Source organism: Elgaria multicarinata, chromosome 9 (assembly GCF_023053635.1).
Source record: "Elgaria multicarinata webbii isolate HBS135686 ecotype San Diego chromosome 9, rElgMul1.1.pri, whole genome shotgun sequence".
NCBI classification, from domain to species: Eukaryota; Metazoa; Chordata; class Lepidosauria; order Squamata; family Anguidae; genus Elgaria; species Elgaria multicarinata.
The window spans coordinates 87,465,148-87,483,554 of NC_086179.1; the positions used below are offsets into that span (position 1 = coordinate 87,465,148).

Below are 18,407 nucleotides of genomic sequence, written 5' to 3' on the forward strand. Positions count from 1 at the left end.
GAATGAGCAAAAAGAAGTTTGTTAGTGGCTGAAGCCCCAGTCCCAACCTATGCAGATTCATTTGACTGCTTATATAGTCCCTATACATACACAAGCTGTATGTGGATACGCTCTGTGCAATCTGGAAGACTTCTTTTTTCAGGGTCCACAATCACACATTCAGTTTGTACATGTATAGGTACCATACAGACCATCAATTGAACACACGTAGCTTTGGAGACAGGAATTGCCACCATGATCCTGGGCCACCTTCAACCATCAAGTGAACACTTCTTAAGTTATACAAGTTGTAATTAGCACTGGCTGCTTGCAACCAGTACTGTAACATGTGTCTTTTTCACCTTGCCTACATTACCCTAAAATAAAGGGGCAAATTTCAAAGTGATGCTAGAAAATGTTAGGTAGCCATGAAATAGAATTTAAGTAAGTACCTTCCTGAGAAAATAAAATATTCAGACAATTTTGAAATATGTTTGGGGTGAGTATGGATTGATTTTTAACAAAGCTTTTAATGGTTGAATTCACAAAGTTGGCACATTGTTTTAACTGTTTTAGAAGTTTTACTGCTTTTAAATTATAGATTGTTTTAACTTGGTTTATGGTTGAATTTGTTTTTAGCTGTGTATATTTACTGTTTTATACTGTATGCTTTTATCTGTACGCCGCCCTGAGATCTTATTGATATAGGGCGGGATATAAATGTTTTAAATAAATAAATAAATAAATAAATAAATAAATAAATAAATAAATGTTTATGCACTCTGCAATAAAAACTATGCTCACATTCTAAGATCTACATTCCCGTTTTGGTTCTACATTTGTTGCCATTGTCGTTGTTTGACTATTCTCCAGTATCCAAGAAAGTGTACAACTAGTTCTTCAAACCCAAAGGATCCTTAGAGTCGTGTGGGTGAGCAGTCTCTTCCCCATCCCCCAACTGTACTTCATGGCAGAGATGGCAAGCTGATTTTGAAATGGACAGAAGCAGTGGATGGTTCTCAGGGAGGACAGGGCTCTCAGTGGATTCCCTTAACAGGGATAAAGCAGGGCATGCAAGCTGACAATTATCTCATCCCTTCCCCAACCTGGTGCCATGCTGTCTTGAAATGATGGGAGTTGCAGTCCAACACATCTGGAGGGCACTGGTTTGGGGAAGGCTGCTCTAACCATTTTAGATGTTCCATGCAAAGAATGATGGTGGCGGTGCTTTTGAGGGCCAAGGAGCCGTTGGACAGTCCAGTGACCTCCCGCTAACACTCTTGAATGAGCTTTCAGTGGAGTTTCAAAAGATGTTTGTGATATGGCATGGGGAATGCGTGTAGGCACGTGTGCTCTTCAAAAAACCAAAGCAAAATGCAAGCTCTCGGATACACCTAAAATAACTCTTTGGATCCCTGCCATGGTCTGATTCCATCAGTTCTTATGTACCCATCAACATACACTCAAATTCCAATAAAGAACTTTGGGTGTGTCATGTAGATTATGAGCCGAAGAAATATCATTAAGTGCCACAATTATGATCGTTTACCTTGGGCAATATACCATACCATAATGTCTGCCCACTAGTATTGGTTTCTATTCCACTTAACTCTCCTTTTTTGTGGTTCAAAGTATATTTATTATTAAATGATACCCCAAGTCTCAATATTATACTTACAGCAAATAGTAATTCTGCTGTTAACCAGATGGCAAATCAGTATCATACTAGTTTGCCTCAGGCAACCATTTTGAGGAAATGGATAAATGAGCACACCATGGAAATATCACCCACGCTATTATAATTTTGTCCAGTGAGAGCAGCAAATTGAGAATACTGGCAATTTTAAAAATATACAGCCAGTATTGTAGGAGGGCGGGAAATAACCTATTAAAATACTATCACAAGAAATAATTGTCCCATCTCCTCCCTGTTCCATAATAGATGTCAATTCCTCAACCAAGACTACTACATCAAGTTCAGCTTTATAAAAATGTCCCCGGTGGCACAACTGTCTGTTAATGAAAAGTGAAAAGAACATACTAGTGAAACAAAAGGAAAGCAATCAATTTATTTTAGTCACAAGCTTTATACAACAGTTAACAAAACCAAAGCCAGTTTTTAAGGACAACCTGACTCAATAGTTAGATTATGCTGTTGCACTAATGCTTTTTTAATGAAATGGCGTTCATACATGACGTGTGAAACGAGTGGGCTTCTTGGCTCCAACTTGCAAAAGGCAGAAGAACATTAAAGGGTGCAGATCTTAGTTTTTAGAGTTGCCTTTAAGGGAACAATTCACTGCTGTGCTTGCCTTGTTCCTTCTTTTTTAGTGGGGCAGGGGGAGGCTGTATTAACATAAGTGTTTGGTATAATCACCCACTCAGAAAAAAAAATATATTCATGGTTGCACGGGCTATATGAATAGCTTGCGGTATTATCTCTTTTATTGCTGTCCTTATGCTGTTGCATCTTATCATTAACATTTATTTAATGCCAGCAGTGCTGACATGCAGTACTTTATAAATGTAACTACTACTACTACTATTATTATTATTATTATTATTATTATTATTATTATTATTTATTTATTTATATAGCACCATCAATGTACATGGTGCTGTACAGATAACACGACGTGTACTGTACATGCCACAGAAGGCTTAATTTGTGCAAATGATCAGTCCTGGTGCCTATTTTCCAAGGCCAGAAAATAGTCTCAGAATAAACGAAATAGGAACTGTTCAAGTACCGTGGTGCATGTGCAGAGAGCATTTCCCTCACCCCTGAATAGCTACAACAGAGTAACTCCACACAACAAAGATTAGAAGGGCATTCAATGTAGTTTCCAGATGGACCTCTGCCCCCGCATCTCCTTTTTTCTTAGGAATTTAACTTTGTGTGCCAGATAGACGCTAAAGCGAAATGAAAGGATCCCAACTCACAGCTGCTTCTATGTATGAACAACCACTGGCCTTCAGCCATTTTACACTCATCTAACTAACCCCGTAACCAGCAACGTTAGATCCAAATTCATTTGTAACTGTATGCATTACTTCTATCTTTTCCACATCTATCTATAGGCATGGCTAGACAAGGGGGGTGGAGGGGGATGATCTTGCGATATGATGATTGTGAGATCCTCCCCCTCAGTCTACACGTGGCGCGTGATGTCCTGGGAAGACAGAGGATGTCGCGGCCGCCATTTTGTTGTTGTTTTTAAGGAAAATGAGCACTCGAGCGCTCAAACGAAACTATTTTTTTTAAAAAAAATACCCTCGCGCTCCCCCCACCCCAACCCTGATGGGCACAGAGCTCCTGAAGAGCTCCATACCCTGTGCCCAGTTCCTGGCTCTTCGTGTTTACTCGTGAGGAGCCGGGACAAACCGGGATGGCGGGCCACACCTCCCGCGGTCTCAGGATCATCCCGACACCATGGGGGAAACCGGGATAGAAGGGTAGGGCGATATCCCAGGGAAAGGAAGGAATCATCCCTCCCTGCTCCCGGGATCCCCTGTGTATCATGTGGACACACAGGGAAGATCCCACGGTGACCCCCGGGATATCGCCCCGTCTAGCCATAGGGCAATATCCTCCCCTCTGTCCTCCCCTCTTTTTCTCCTTCTCTCTCGAAAAGATGTTTGCGATTCCCCACCGTAGATAAGGTTATGATTCACTCGTAGCAAGAACACACCAGTTGAAGACCAAAGCTTTAAGCCAGGGGTCTTTCAGCCTTGGGGGCAAATTCCATTTTGTAACAGCTCTCAGGGTCACATTTCAGTGGTGCATGGGGCAAAAGGGGCAGGGCCAATACCCCACCCCACCCCAGCATATTTTAGAACAAAGCTCTTACTGCTGGTCACTAAAGACTTAGGAGACACATTTCAACCTTTTAGAATTGGGGGGAAACTGCACAAAAGCCAGGAAACCACCCAATGATTGGAGGTTGGTGGATGAGGGGTGGGGCTAGAAGAAGAGGTTGGGTCTTCTGGGGAATCCCAGGGGGCTGGATTGGGACCCCAAGCCTGGGGCTCTGCAACCCTGATTTAAACAGATAAATCTGGTGAGGGTGTCAGGAACTGAAGAAAGAGCAGGGGAGGTGGGAGAGAGGCTTTGGAGGATTAGGTGAAGGGAGATGGGGGCTGTTTAACAAAATGCTTTGCTAAATAAATGGATCTTAAATTGAGACATGGTTTCTTTCTTTGATGTCTAAAGACTATGGAGACCTATGAAGGATCAAGCATTATGAATGGATCGAACATGTGGTTCACTGCCTTGCCACCACACTTGCCCAGTTTCTGAGACCAGGCACCACGTGGCTGACCCTAACAAGATGAGTGCACTAAATTAGTAAACATGGTGAGTCAAAACAGAGTAAGCATCGACTATGAAAACAAAACTGCCTTCACTGTGTAAGCACTAGCACGACACCTATCATTATGATAAAGTGGGATGACGAGTATATGTCAGGATCACCTGGCACAGTGTCGGGAACAAGTTTTGTCTGCCACACCTGCATCCCATGTTACGGCCCCACAGAGCTCAACTGGTAACACTGGGAATCAAGCTGGCTCCTCTCTTCAAAGCCCCACCCTGGTTGCTGTTCCTTGGTCATGCTACAGTGTGACAAAGGCACAGAAGCTAGGTTAAGGACATAAGAAGAGCCATGCTGGATCAGACCAAGGGTAAATCTAGTACAGCACTCTGTTCACACAGTGTCCAACCAGCTGTCGACCAGGTACAATAGCACCCTCACACCCATGTTCCCCAGCAACTGGTGTATATAGACGTACCGCCGCTGATACTGGAGGTATCACATACCCTTCTCCTCCAGGAATTTATTTTAAAGCCATCCATCACCACATCTTGTGGTAGTAAATTCCATAGTTTAACTATGCACTATGTGAAGAAGTACCTCCTTTTATCTGTCCTGAATCTCCCACCAATCAGCTTCATAAGAGGTTATATAGTGAGCATTCTCTCTCTCTCTCTCTAATCAACTTTGAAGCTTAGATTCAAGTCCTACTACTACCATAAACTCATTTTGTAGGTTTTGACCATCATATCTCAGCCACAAATCACCTATATATAAAAGAACAGTTCCTGCAAGAGGCAACACAGTCAGCAGTACAAAAAAGTCTTGTGAATGAAAATGCGATTTTATTTATTTATTTATTTATTACGTTTCTATACCGTCCAACAGATGAAGCTCATTGGGCTGTTCACAACAATAAAGTAGCAGAAATGGCTTTATTTCTATCAGTCACTCATCTCAAACTTTGTAAGACGGATGTTAACACGACTACTCCACCGTCGCCACAGTCACCTCTTTGCAAGAAAATGCAAACGAGAATTATAAATGCAAAAATCGAAATGATCGCTAACTTTGCTTCTCTAGCTTTCTGTCTTTCTTTCTGCCTGCCTGTCTTAAAACTGCATGAAAAAGCAGTGAGTAGTTTGTTAGCATTGCATTCAAAGGATGAATAAAGCCATGCCTCCAGCACGCTCTCTGGTACCCTTTGACAGTCTCCCGGAGCAAATTCTACACAAAATGCTTCTGCAGCAAAGGTAAACAAAATCTGTGCGAATCCTTTGCCCCTTTGCAATTTGTTGTCTGCAAAAAACAAGGCCAGTCCCTCCACACATAATGCTAAACAAAAAACCCTGACATGCAGGTACTCCTTCAGCTGAACAGCTCCCTGGGTGCGCGCTCCGCTCCCTCCCCTTCACACACACATAACACAATGAGAAAGGAGCTCTCAGCCTGGAAATACAAATTAAAAGTATGACAGTCTGAGGAGGGAATCCTTCACAAAGAAACCCCTCTGAAGCAGAGGGAGAGAAAAATGAGGGACTTCTGACTGATTGTCCTCTTCTAAATCCCAAGTGCAGCTCAGAATAGACAAAAAGTCTGACTATTCGGGGAGGTGTCTCCTCCACCCACACTTCTTTTTCCCAGCACTTAAAAGGCAGCTTAAGAGAAAACGCGCTGAAATCTGCCACCTTACCTTGGTTCTCATTGGAGATAGAAGCCCTTCCATTTTGGTTTCTTCCTCATGCCAATCCTCTTTCTCCAACTTTGTATCTCTTTTTATTCTTCAAGTATCCCACAGAGATGAAACCATGTCAAACCGAGCTGCGGCTCCCCTCACAGAAGCTCAGGCGGCGGTGGCAGCAGCCGACCTGCCTCCCTGGAACTCCTCCTCACCCAGCAATGTGGAGCACCGGCTGCCAGAGAAACCTTCCACTCACATTCTGTCTCCCTCCCTCCCTCCCTCCCTCTCTTTGTGCATAATGTGCCTGCAGCTACGTACCACCGTAGCTGACAAATGCTCCTTATCTTACGTAAGGCGTTCAACCACAGCAGAAGTGATCTGAAGGCAAACCAGAGGGCTCAGGTCACACAGGGCAAGTGCAAGGGATAGACTTGCCTCTGAGCATCTGCAGAAAGAAGGCGGCCGGCCAGCTAGCTGGCATGGAACAGCCCTGTATTTTGCCATCCGTGGAGTTCAAAGGAAAGCGAATGATAAATTCATGATTACCAGAACTCATGATAAGCCAGTTTTCTTTGTTTGGTTTGGTTTTAAGGACACAACATTCCACGATGCAAAATAGGTCAGCCTTGAACTCAAGAACACAGGTGATACTCAGTGCGCACTGAGGGTTAAGTAGTGAGGGCCCAGTGCCATGTGGCAAGAGCAGACCCAATTAAGGTGGTGGTGGCTGATATGGTGGCGAAAGTGGGAAACTAAGGCTGCAATCCTTCCACCTGGGAGTAAATCTCACTGAACTTGACAGGACTTGCTACTGAGTAGGCATGCATAGAGAACAGGGCAGAACAACACCATCTGGGGCAAAGCTGGACAGCTGCTGAACATCACACAATATTTATTTATCTTTATCCAAGTGATATTTCTCTCTGTGTGTACGTGTGTGTGTGTGCTTAAAATCAGCCATCTGGCATGAAGAACTGCTTATATGACAGACATTTTGGAGATAGGAGATACAATCCTGTGTAAGAGCAATGTTTCCTAATGGAACCATCATCTGTTCATATACTGGTATGATGGGTTTCATGCTACACCTGCTTCCCCAGCACAAATTTCCTCTGGGATCTTTAATTCTACAGCTGCAATCCTAATGCACACTGTTATTTATGTAGTACCACCTTATGTATGTAGTCCTTTACAAAGAACGTGTTTGACGGCTCCCAGACCATTGCCCAGGAAACTTACAGTTCAAAACTTTACTTTGGAACTTAGCCATTGAACTTAATGAGTCTTACTTCTGAATAAATATGTATAGCATTTGGCTGTATATCACTTTGGCATTGTTCACATTTTAACACCAAGAACCGAAAGCTTCAGAGTTACCTCTGGAGTTTCAGAGTTACCACTGAAACTTCCCATGTTTGAAAGCTTAGCAAATGATCACAGTGTGAGTTAGTGTAGTATAGTATTTAAGAGCCTGAGCTGTGGGCCAGGAAACCCCTGTTTGAAATGTAATCTCTGTCATAATGTGATGGGGATGGTCTTAGGCAAGTCACCATCTCTATTTTGATCTTCATGTGTAAGATGAAGATACCAACATTGACCTACCTTACAAAGATGTTGTATGGATTACTGAGATAATATATGTGAAGTACAGATTACTGAGATAATATACGTTCTTTGAATACCTGGGCAATCTGCTATATAAATATTAAGCATTACATTGTTTCATTATAAACATTTCAATGAATATGCAGTCTGCAGAAAATATTACTCTTTGTAGGAGATCAGAATTCTGGAAGTTCAAATACTTTCCTTCTGTTGAGCAGGGAATTTAGGTCTTCTGGATCTGGCCAATGAGGAAAGAACATTTTACAATGGAAGAGAAACATTGGAGAATTTTGATTCTATTTGGCAACTGTTTTTAAACGTGTTCACCAATTAACCCAATTTACTAACTTTGACGCACATGCATTCCCCCCCTCTAAACTCCTCTAACCCTCCTCCATCTTTCTCTATTTGCCTTACTCTATTCAATGATGAAAGGATAGAGTGATGAGGGTGGAAGAGATATAAATATTTTGGAAATGCACAAAAGATGGCATTTTCCACATATACGGTTTATATTGCATTTTTCTATGAAAGTTTTTAATAACAAGGATTAATGAATTATATTCATTCCAAATAAAGCATCAAATGCTTGTTCCTATGAAATCATATTTATGTCAACAGGACTTTCACAGGACCCAAGGTTTGTGGACCATGACCATATAAACTAAGCTCTTAACAGCTGGTAAACATCACAGACTTGAAAATACCACTCCTACCTTGTGGTAAACTCCTTTTATATGGTTTCATAAATGGGATACATCTGGGCAAACATACCAGCCTGGATCTAAGAAAGTTTGTTGAACTGAAGTTCCACTGCAATTAGTGGGACTTTAGTCAATCATGTCATATTCATTGGTTTCCATGGGTCATAGGAACATAAGAAGTTGCCTTAAACTGAGTCAGACCATTGGTCCATCTAAGACAGTATTGTCAATACTATCTTGCAGTGGCTTTCCAAGGTTTCAGGCAGGATTTCTTTCTTGCCCTACCTAGAAATGCCAGAGACTGAGGGTGTCTCTACATTAAGTAGAAATCGTGTTGCCTTACTGGGGCTTTTTGCTTCCTGCTTCTTTTGTGTGATTGTAATGGGCTGCATTACACAGGCAGAGAGGGACAACCACATGGTTTGAATTGCTGACCAAGTGGTCTGAAATGGAAAACTTCCCCTCCTCTCAGTGATCACACACTTGAATGGGACAGCACCCTCTAGTGGGTGCTTTGTAATGCAACTTCAGCTGCGCATATTAGGAAATTCTGCGATATTTCAGAAAAATCAGGATATCAATGGGGAGGGTTAGAATGAGATTATCAGGGGGGAAGGTGTGGCAGACGTCTTGGAGGTTGATGACATCATGTAGTGGACCCGCAAACTTCCACAAATGGCCAGTAATTCACTCATTTAGAGACAAACTAAACCTGGGATCTTCTGCATGCAAGCACAGTAAATGTTCACTGTATTGAGGACGCTTTGTCTGATATGAGGTATATTTACTTTTAAGTCATTTCCATCCACAGCAAAAGTGGACACTTTTTTTTGTTTTAGTGATGATCCAATACATTTATTTATCTGTTTCTGGAATTTTTTTCCCACCTTTCCAAAATATAATTCATGGTGGCTTAAAAATGTTGAAGCAATAACAATGGAAATCTAACCCCAAAAGCACTCAAGAGCAATAATTTAAAAGTAGTAGCAGCAGAAACATCCTAAAAAACAAATATCCCAGAAAAGCCAGCTTTAAAAAATAAATAAAAAATGCTCCCCATCTAAAAGTGATAGGGCCAGGCATGCCTCTCTAGAAAGACTGTCCCGAACTCTGGAGCCGTGAACGAAAAGGCCCTATCTCTCATGCCCATCCACCACACAGAGAAGGCGCTTGGAGAAGAGCCTCAGAAGTTGGATGGAGTTCTTAGTCAGGCGCATCTGGAAAGAGGCAATTCTTGAAATTAGTGGAACTTACTTCTATGTTTAAGATTACATTTTTCAAAGTAAGCAGGTATAATACTCAGAATGCCATTTGCCACTTGAAGAATGCTATCTTTCATAAATGGCAGCATGTCAGTGTTTGCAAGAGGTAATAGTTTCACACAGAAGGACTTGCTAAGCGTATGCACTCCAAAAACAAATTGAGGCAAATACCCACAAATTTCCTTACCATGAACTCTCTGGCTTAATGTGTGAACAATCCATTAATCTCAATCTTTCAGTTCCCTTTCTGAAGCTTTGAAGTTGCAAAGAACACATACCAGAAGCAGCAAGTGCCATCTGTCTTGCTGTTCCTATTTTTTTAAAAAAGAAAAAATGGAAACGCCAAAACCACTCAAATAATCTTGACCTGCAAGCTGCCATTGGAACGTCCGTGACATCCAGACAATACCGATGAGACGTGAAACCCAATCCTATGCAAAATTAGGCATGTCCATGAAATCAATGGGGTTAGACATGCCTAACCCTGCACAGAACTGAAGCCTGAATTAAGAAAATGTGCTCACTGACCATAAAACTAATTTGCTTGGCCTATAGTTGCCTAAGCCTTCTAGGAAACCTGGGCAATTAAGCCTATGCCAGCCAGTGGGGTTCCAACAGCTTTGCCTATCCAGACCCACTGGGACATGCTATGGGCTTAATTTCACACCATGCCAAATCCCAGAATTTATATTCAGTGCCAGACTCAACCCTGAAACACCAAGAGACATTGAGCATGTGCAGAGAGATCTCTCTCCCCACCCCCTTGAGTAAAAACACTCTGTCCTTGAATACCTGGTATTGTGGCGGGCAAGGAAAGGATGAAAACTATCATCTTAGAAATTAAATGCTGATATTTGCTATGCAGATGTGAAAATAAAAACTGGTACTGCTTTACTGCCCTAATATCAGTTTAAGGGTGATCACCTATTATTAATAATATATTTATCTTGCACAATCATGAGAGGCCCCCAGTCAGAATTAGCTTCCTTTTGCCAAGATACTATTGCAAGAGAGAATAAGATAATCACTTTTTCAAAAAGCCCAGAGGCACAGTAAGACATTATAAGAGCAGTCTGGATCAACATTATCTTAGAATTTCCCTTCCTCCCACGCGCGCACCCCCCCCTCCCCATTGCTCTTCATCTATACTATTAACTCTGTGATTATTATTTTTGCAGGCTCTTGCTTTTTTCATGTTGTTCTTCCTGCTTGTGGGTTGCTAAGGAGTTCCACCTGCTGCCGCCCCATTAATATGCATTCCAAAATAATGATTGTGCTCTTAACCATTTTCTAATCCAAATGTAACTCCTCACTGAAATGAAATCTCATCTGACCAAACTCAAACGGCAGATATATTTGTCAGTGCTTTCGTAACTGTTATCAAACATACCCGTTTCTTTTAGCTCACTCTGTCATTTGTATTCAAACCGTACTTACAAGACTAATAAGTGCTGAATAAATCACATTTGTGCACACCAAGACTCCATTACAATTCTAATGATTTACTGACTAGTAACAGGATTAATATCCAATACAAGACTTGTAACGCCAATACTTCCACCAAACAGCACAACCATTCACAGATATTGGACATTAAAGTCATTCGGTTTTACTAGACTGTATATGTTCTGAATGAAGTATGATTAGATTCAAAGCCTAAGGGAAGGCCAACTCCTTTGAACCCCAACCAAAATGTATTTAGGAGAAAATAAGAGCAGAGATCTCAGCCTCACCACCAAACCTTCATGTTTGAAAGGAAAGGAACCTCTCGTGCAAGCACTGAGCCATTACTGACTCTTGAAGGGACACCAGCTTTCGCTGATGTTTCCTTAGCAGGCCTTATAGCGGGGTGGTTTGCCGTTGCCTTCCCCGGCCGTTATTCCCTTTCCCCCAGCTAACTGGGTACTCATTTTACCGACCTTGGGAGGATGGAAGGCTGCCTGAAACCAGCTTCTGCTGGGATCGAACTCAGGCCGTGGGGAGAGTTTCAGCTGCAGAAACTGATGCTTTACCGCCCAGCCTCACCACCAAACCTTCATGTTTACTCAATTTGAGTTCTGTGTTTTGCGAATTTTGCTGGCAACCAAATCTAGTGACCAAGAAAGAAAATCAGGGCAGAAAGCAAGATGGGGAAACCTGTGTCTTTCCCAAATGACTAATTTCCTCCAATTTACCAGAGGATATCAGGACTGAGTGCCAAATCTATGCCTCTGGGGTTCCTTGGGTAGTCCACTTTCTTACCTACATTGCCAGGTGTTTCCTGCCTGCCTCCCTGAACTAGTTAATGTTTGGTGGTTTCCAGACAAGCCTCTCTGGGGAGAGCATTCAACAACTGGGGTGTCAACTCAGAGAAGGCCCTTTCTCCACAGTCATCCCTTCAGAAGGCAGGGGAACTTGGGGAAATATCTTCTACAATGATCTTAAAACTCTGGAAGGTTGATGCAGGAGGAGGTATACTGTCATTTATCACATTGCCAAAACTAGTAAGCATGGAGCAGGCTCTAAATTCTACTGGGATCCAGCACTACAGACATTTGAAAAATAAATACACAAGGGAGATCAAGGGTCCAATCCTATAATATAAAAGAAGCCTCATCCAGTAGCCCTTCCCAGATTCTCTTAATTAGGACAATAAACCGGCCTGCCACTGTGCTCCACCTCATCTACATGCTGATCATGTGACTGGGCAGATTATCAGCTGAACAAAAGGTAGCATCAAGGGGTTGCCATGGAGACTTCCTGCAGTCTAAATATCTCTGGCATTATACAAAGGTAAAAAGACAGTGTGTGTGTGTGCATGTGTGCGGGGGGCGGGTATTCTATCCACTGCTGTTGCAATGTCAAAAACATAATATTTTAATTTTTAGAATATGCAGCCTGTAGAATACTAGTGAATGTACTAGTATCGAATCACTTTCGTTAGTGACTTTTAATTTTTCATACTCAGCCCTCCTGATCCAGTGGGAACTCTTTTCCTTTTAACACCTGGCAGGTCTAATAATAATTTGCTAGAAAAATGGGTGGTATTATTATTGTTATTATTAATATTAATATTATTATTATTATTATTATTTTAGGGTGACCATATGAAAAGGAGGAGACGGCTCCTGTATCTTTAACAGCTGCATAGAAAAGGGAATTTCAGCAGGTGTCATTTGTATATATGGAGAACCTGGTGAAATTCCCTCTTCATCACCACAGTTAAAGGTGCAGGAGCTATTCAAGAGCGACCAGATTTAAAAGCGGGAAGGGCACCTGCAGTTTTAACTGTTGTGATGAAGAGGAATTTCACCAGGTTCCCCATATATACAAACGACACCTGCTGAAATTCCCTTTTCAATACAACTGTTAAAGATACAGGAGCCCTGTCCTCCTTTCCATAGGGTCACCCTAATTATTTATTACATTTATATACCGCACCACAGCGAGCCAAAGCTCTCTAGGCGGTTTACAAAAGTTAGAAACAGTGAACATTAAAAAGAAATATGCACATAAAAAGCATAAAATACAAACAAAAACAGACAATATCCATTTAAAACAACAATTCTGGGTTAAATCAATGTCTGTCAAATCTTTTCAGCTTAACCCTAACCCTTCTCAACCTTTGACCCCAACCAGCACTAACCATCTTTTCAACAGCTGGGCATAACAGAAAACACCCAAAGGGAAGCATCACAAAACAAGGACAATACAGTAGCTCAATAGGGGCAGGAGACAGATTTATCACTACTCGTTCTATAAATCCCAATGAAAACCTATTGTAATTTCAGGTATTTAATTCCGAAAAAAAGTCATGAATACTGACCCCTACTGACAACTACCATTATCTTCAGCAGGAGTGGAGCAATAGGGGACCTATCCAAAGTTGAGAGATGACGGCAGGATTTCCCTTGTTAGCACTAGTGCTGGCAAGAGAAGCCATACTGGAAGGCAGGGTTTTCCTAGGTGGAACAAGCAAGGAAAGACCAGTCAACAAGAGCAGGATTTCGTTTCCCAGATGTGTGTGTGTGTGTGGAGGGGGGAGTGGGTGTGTATCTCTACCTGTAAGCAGGTTTTTTACCCTCGAGGCTAAAAAACAGCCAAAAAGCAGAGCATATGGAGAATTCTTGCATGTGACTTGTGCAGAGATCTTCGCTTTGGGCCCCAATTTAACATAGGTACATATTTACAAACTGCATAGGGACACATTCACAGCTGTTCCCATGATGAAGGGGCAAACTGCATTTTCCAATATTTTCCTCCGATGTCTGCATATTCAGCGTACTATTAGCTTAGTAGAAATATTGAGAATGGTAGCTCACCTTTCAGTTACAAAATAAGTAGGCATGATTTTTAGAGGTAATCAAACACTCATTTTATGTACATGCAATCAGCGCGTGAATGTATATGAATGCATATGACCTGTTTCATGCTGGTTGATAATTGTGCTAACTAGGTGAATCATTTGAGGTAAATTGGTCTTTAAAGTGGTCCTTAGACCGGACCCAGCTTTTTTCCAAAGGTTGTTTCTCCTTTCACCATGGACAGGATTTTACTCTGCCAAGCTTTTTCCTTGCGCCGACAACTCTTCTTGAGTCAACACTACATACGCTGGGCCCGAACAGTGACTCTCCAGAGATCCCTAAGATTTTTTGTTTGTTATAGGTCAAACAAAAGGGACTCCAAGCATCTCCGCAGAGAATATCTGCTTGGGTTTTTTCAGACTATTAAATTAGCCTATGAACTTATAAACCACTCTTCCACCAGGGGAAGAGCCTTCAGCGTGGTGGCGCCCCTCCTGTGGAATTCCCTGCCTCTGGAGGTCAGACAGGCTCCAACCTTGTACTCCTTTCGGCGCCTCCTGAAAACATCTTTATTCCAAGAAGCCTTTCTTTAACACGCAGCCTTGGATTTCTGTGTTGTTGTTGTTTTGCTTCTTTTTAAATTTTGTTTTAACTGTTTTATTCTGTTTTTATTTTCATTTTACCTTGTACACCGCTCCGAAATTTTTTCAATGAGGAGCGGTATATAAATATTCTAAATAAATAAATAAATTATTGTTGACCTGGGAATAATCTGTCCATTTTCCTATTTGCAAGTTGGACCCTGTTTCTTGCTGGAACGGCTATATATTAACTCATTAATTTGCACACCATACAATTTTGTGAGTGGAGGGGGGGAGAACAGGGAGAGGAAAGTGGAACAGGTCAGCACTAGCTACCTACTCTTCCTGGGAAAATTCCTCCACCAAGCTCCAGAAGGAGGGAATTTTAGCAAATGGCCTTTCCCATTATAGAATGACATCCTATATGTCAGTGGTGGCTAGGTTAAATTTACCAGGCTTCCCCGTGCAGCCTGTCAAGGCCCTAGTTGAGGCCCCTACCCAAAAGGCCCTGCCTGAATTCCACTCCTTAGTGAAGGATGAGGAGAGAGGGAAGCTGGATGAGTTAGGTGCCTCTACTGTAGGAATGAGGGGCCACGTTCAGCTCAATGGCCAGACTGAATTTTGGAGAAGCTCTTGGGTGGGGGTGGGGGTCATTCCAATAGTGGGTGAGCAGGGCACAAAGTACCAGCCTATTGTAGCTTAAAGATCCTACTGCCAGTAATTAAGCCTTAGAAGCAGTAAGGCAGTGACACATTTTGAAGTGCACACACTAATAATAATAATAATAATAATAATAATAATAATAAATTTATTTCTTACCCACCTCTCCATTTGGAGGAACAACAATAAGTATAACATACATAAAACTGAATTAAAAACATAGTATACATTATTGAAACATCCTAAAAACATCCTAAAATTCTGCTGGATAGGCCTGCCGGAATAGATCAGTCTTTATAGCTTTCTTAAATGCTAAAGGACTTATTAGGTTGATGAGTCTTCTCTGGCAGGCCATTCCACAGTCTGGGAGCAGCAGAAGAGAAGGTCCTCTGGGTAATACCTGTCAGCCTAATATTGGCAGACTGAAGTAGATTCTTCCCAGAGGACCTGAGTGTTCGGGAAGTCCTTATAGCCAGTTCCCCAAAGGAGATTCCAAACATTCAGGCAGAAGTGTTGATCCATATCAACAAACCAGTTCTAGAAGGTTTCACCTCTACCAGAAGGAGGTCTTTTGTAAATCGAATGGCTCTGAATTGCCCTTTCAAGCTACCCTAAAATACTTTGCATGACAACAGAGTACAATATAAGGTTGCTAGGATAATTCATTTCTACCCAGCTACTGTGAGGATGACAGCTAAGCTCAGAGGGAACATGGAGGTCTGAGTGATGGTGGCGGTAGATGACTTCAGCATCCCTGATGGTCAAAATGTGCCAACGCTCCTTCCCTATGAGCCCTGGCTCCACACACGCCACTGGTTAGGAGAGGCATTCAACCTTTAAGATTAGAGAAAAAACTGAACAGCCAAGAAATGGTCCAACTCATCATTGGCTAGTGAAAAGGAGGCGAGGCTATGGGGCACGGTGAGCTGGGGAAACCTGGAGGGACTGATTGGAACCCCAGGTGGGTGGGATTTGGACCCCAGGCCCGAGGTTCCCCACCCCTGCTATATTGACTCAAAACTTAGGGAAAGTAAGAGTACTACATCCTTTTGTTGTGGCAATGCAAATAAGAGCAAAACTCTGATCAGATATGAAACTCACCTGGTGACACTCTGAGCCTAACCTGGCCCAGAATTTAAACAACATACACAGTCCTGAACGCTTTAAAGAAGGGGAAGTACAACTGTACAACTGCCAGTAAGAAAATGCATTTTTTTATTATTTTAAAGTGGAAGTGTTTAGGGCGCCTTGGCAGGTACCAACAAATGTGTCTGAGGGAACAATGAACCCACAGGCACCATACTGCCTACCCCTGATAGAGGGAGAGTTCCTTTGGGTTCAGATTAGTGCCCTTGTTTGGTGGAAGGAGGTACATATTCAATCCTACCATTCTCTGACCAGTAAAACCCCTGGCAGGAACAAGCAAAATTGGAACTGTTGGTGGTTCACATAGCCTTTCTGCTTAGCCCCTATAACCCTGGCTTTAGCTTGCTAGCTACAGGTCTACTCCATCAGTTTGGGCCTTGCAGAATGTGACTTGCATCATTGGCTTCCATCTCAGGGGAGGGAGGCAGTGATCTTAGTGCAGCCTTCCCCAATCTGCTGCCCTCCAGATGTGTTGGACTACAACTCCCATTATCCCCAGTCATGCTGGGTTGGGTTGAAGGGAGCTGTGCTTCAACATATCTGGAGGGCACCAGGTGGTAGAAGGCTGACTGAATGCAATCCTCGCTGAGCCTGGGACTGCTCCCTCTTCCGCAAAGGAGGAAAAACCACACTCTGCTCATTTGCCTGCATTAACTTACTAGGTTCAACATTATTGTTCATTTGACAAATAGCCTTTAACAACTTATACATTTCATTTAAACTGACACTGTAAGCTACCCACTTCTTAGCACTGACACTGAAGTTAAAGCTGGTTGCATGGTTAAAAATAAATAAAAAGCAAAACTGGTGAGACCATTCAAAATTAGCCACATATTTGATTAATACCTTGCTTGCAAAATTATTGCTAATAGATCTGAGTGCCAAAGAATGTGCTGATACTACCACATCTCATCATCCAGTTGTAGCATTCATCGAAAAATTAGGCTAACAGGCGTTTTTTTAAGAAGCGTGAGTGAAGGACTCATTTCCGGTTCTAAATTTGTTAATCCATGCAAAGCAGTCATGCTCACAAAGCCATTTTATGATAAAGTCATCTCCCCATCTGTGTTTATTCTTTCCAATGATTTTCCATAATTAAATGGGTTTCATTTACAAGTCATGTGCATTTTGGGAATTTTAAAATGTATTTTCGATGCGCCTGGAATTTTCAGTGCAACTATTTAGCTGACTGAAAGCTCAGGCTCTTTTCACAAATGATCCTTAAATCAGTTTATGTTTTCCCCCACGTGTGTAATGAAAAGGCACATTTGATTAAAGTGTGTGTGTGTGTGTTAAGGGCTCTTTCCTGCTTCATTGGGTCACAGCATCAACATTTACAAGCAGCACATTCCAAGCTAAAGGATGTTTCTAAAAGCCTGGAAATTTCCCTTGTCTTCAAGACTTCCTACATGACTAATTCTAAAGATTTATTGAAAGCATTCTAATGATCTAAGAAGATACAGCAACATAAAGAGGAGGCACATTTTTTTTTCCTAAATTAAAGCTGGAGGATGCACATTTTTTATATTTTTCAGGTGTAGGAATGTATAACAGTAGACATTACCTGGTGGGAATCAACACTGATGTTATTCTAACGTTTTAAATGGGTTACTGTGACGCACAGCATCACGTGACCCTGGGTCTCCAACGTTGTAAATGAGTTGTACTTACAGGTTCTATTTCTTAGTTCCAGCGTGGCTACAGATCCATGTGCCTCGTTCTACCGGTAATTTTCCTCTCCCTTTCTCAGAGCTGCTGGGTTTGCTCCGCCCACTTCCTGTTCTCCTTCCTTTGCCCCATTTGCTACCTTATCTGCTACAGCAGATAAATCACAGCAGCCTTATACTGTGCAATCACTGACAATTGCATGCAAAGGACTCAGAAGTTTTCCACCTTAGAATCTGCTTTTATTGTGAAGTACTCCCATGCATCCAGCGTTAATTGTGCTCCTTTTGCAAAAGATTCGCCCCAGCTGCTGCTGTGGGCACAGGAGCAGGATTTTAAACAAATGCTTACATCTGTGTAAACTTTATAGATAAAGACACCAAAATTGGCACAGTAATTCAAATACCAAATTTGAATCAAATTGGGTCATCGGTTGATTTTTTATGACTTTTTTTAAAAAACATTTCCTCCCGCTTTGCAAAGGAGCTGAGGAGCGCTCAAAGGATCGCTGTAGCTCTGTGCAGGAAA

At 42.0% G+C, this 18,407-nt stretch overlaps 1 protein-coding gene across 2 annotated transcripts in view; it reads right to left on the reverse strand.

The window, feature by feature from the left end:
* The window catches only part of FRMD4A (FERM domain containing 4A), a 486,837-nt gene that overhangs the window by 387,937 nt on the left and 80,493 nt on the right, over positions 1 to 18,407 (reverse strand). Inside the window, exon 1 of one of the 2 annotated variants that reach the window (XM_063134286.1) lies at positions 5,986 to 6,363. The exons of the other annotated variant lie outside the window; for it this stretch is intronic. Coding sequence (XP_062990356.1) covers positions 5,986 to 6,018 — 33 coding nt within the window. The 5' untranslated portion in view covers positions 6,019 to 6,363. Of the gene's footprint in view, positions 1 to 5,985; positions 6,364 to 18,407 lie in introns of those variants that run through there. 2 annotated transcript variants of the gene reach the window in all.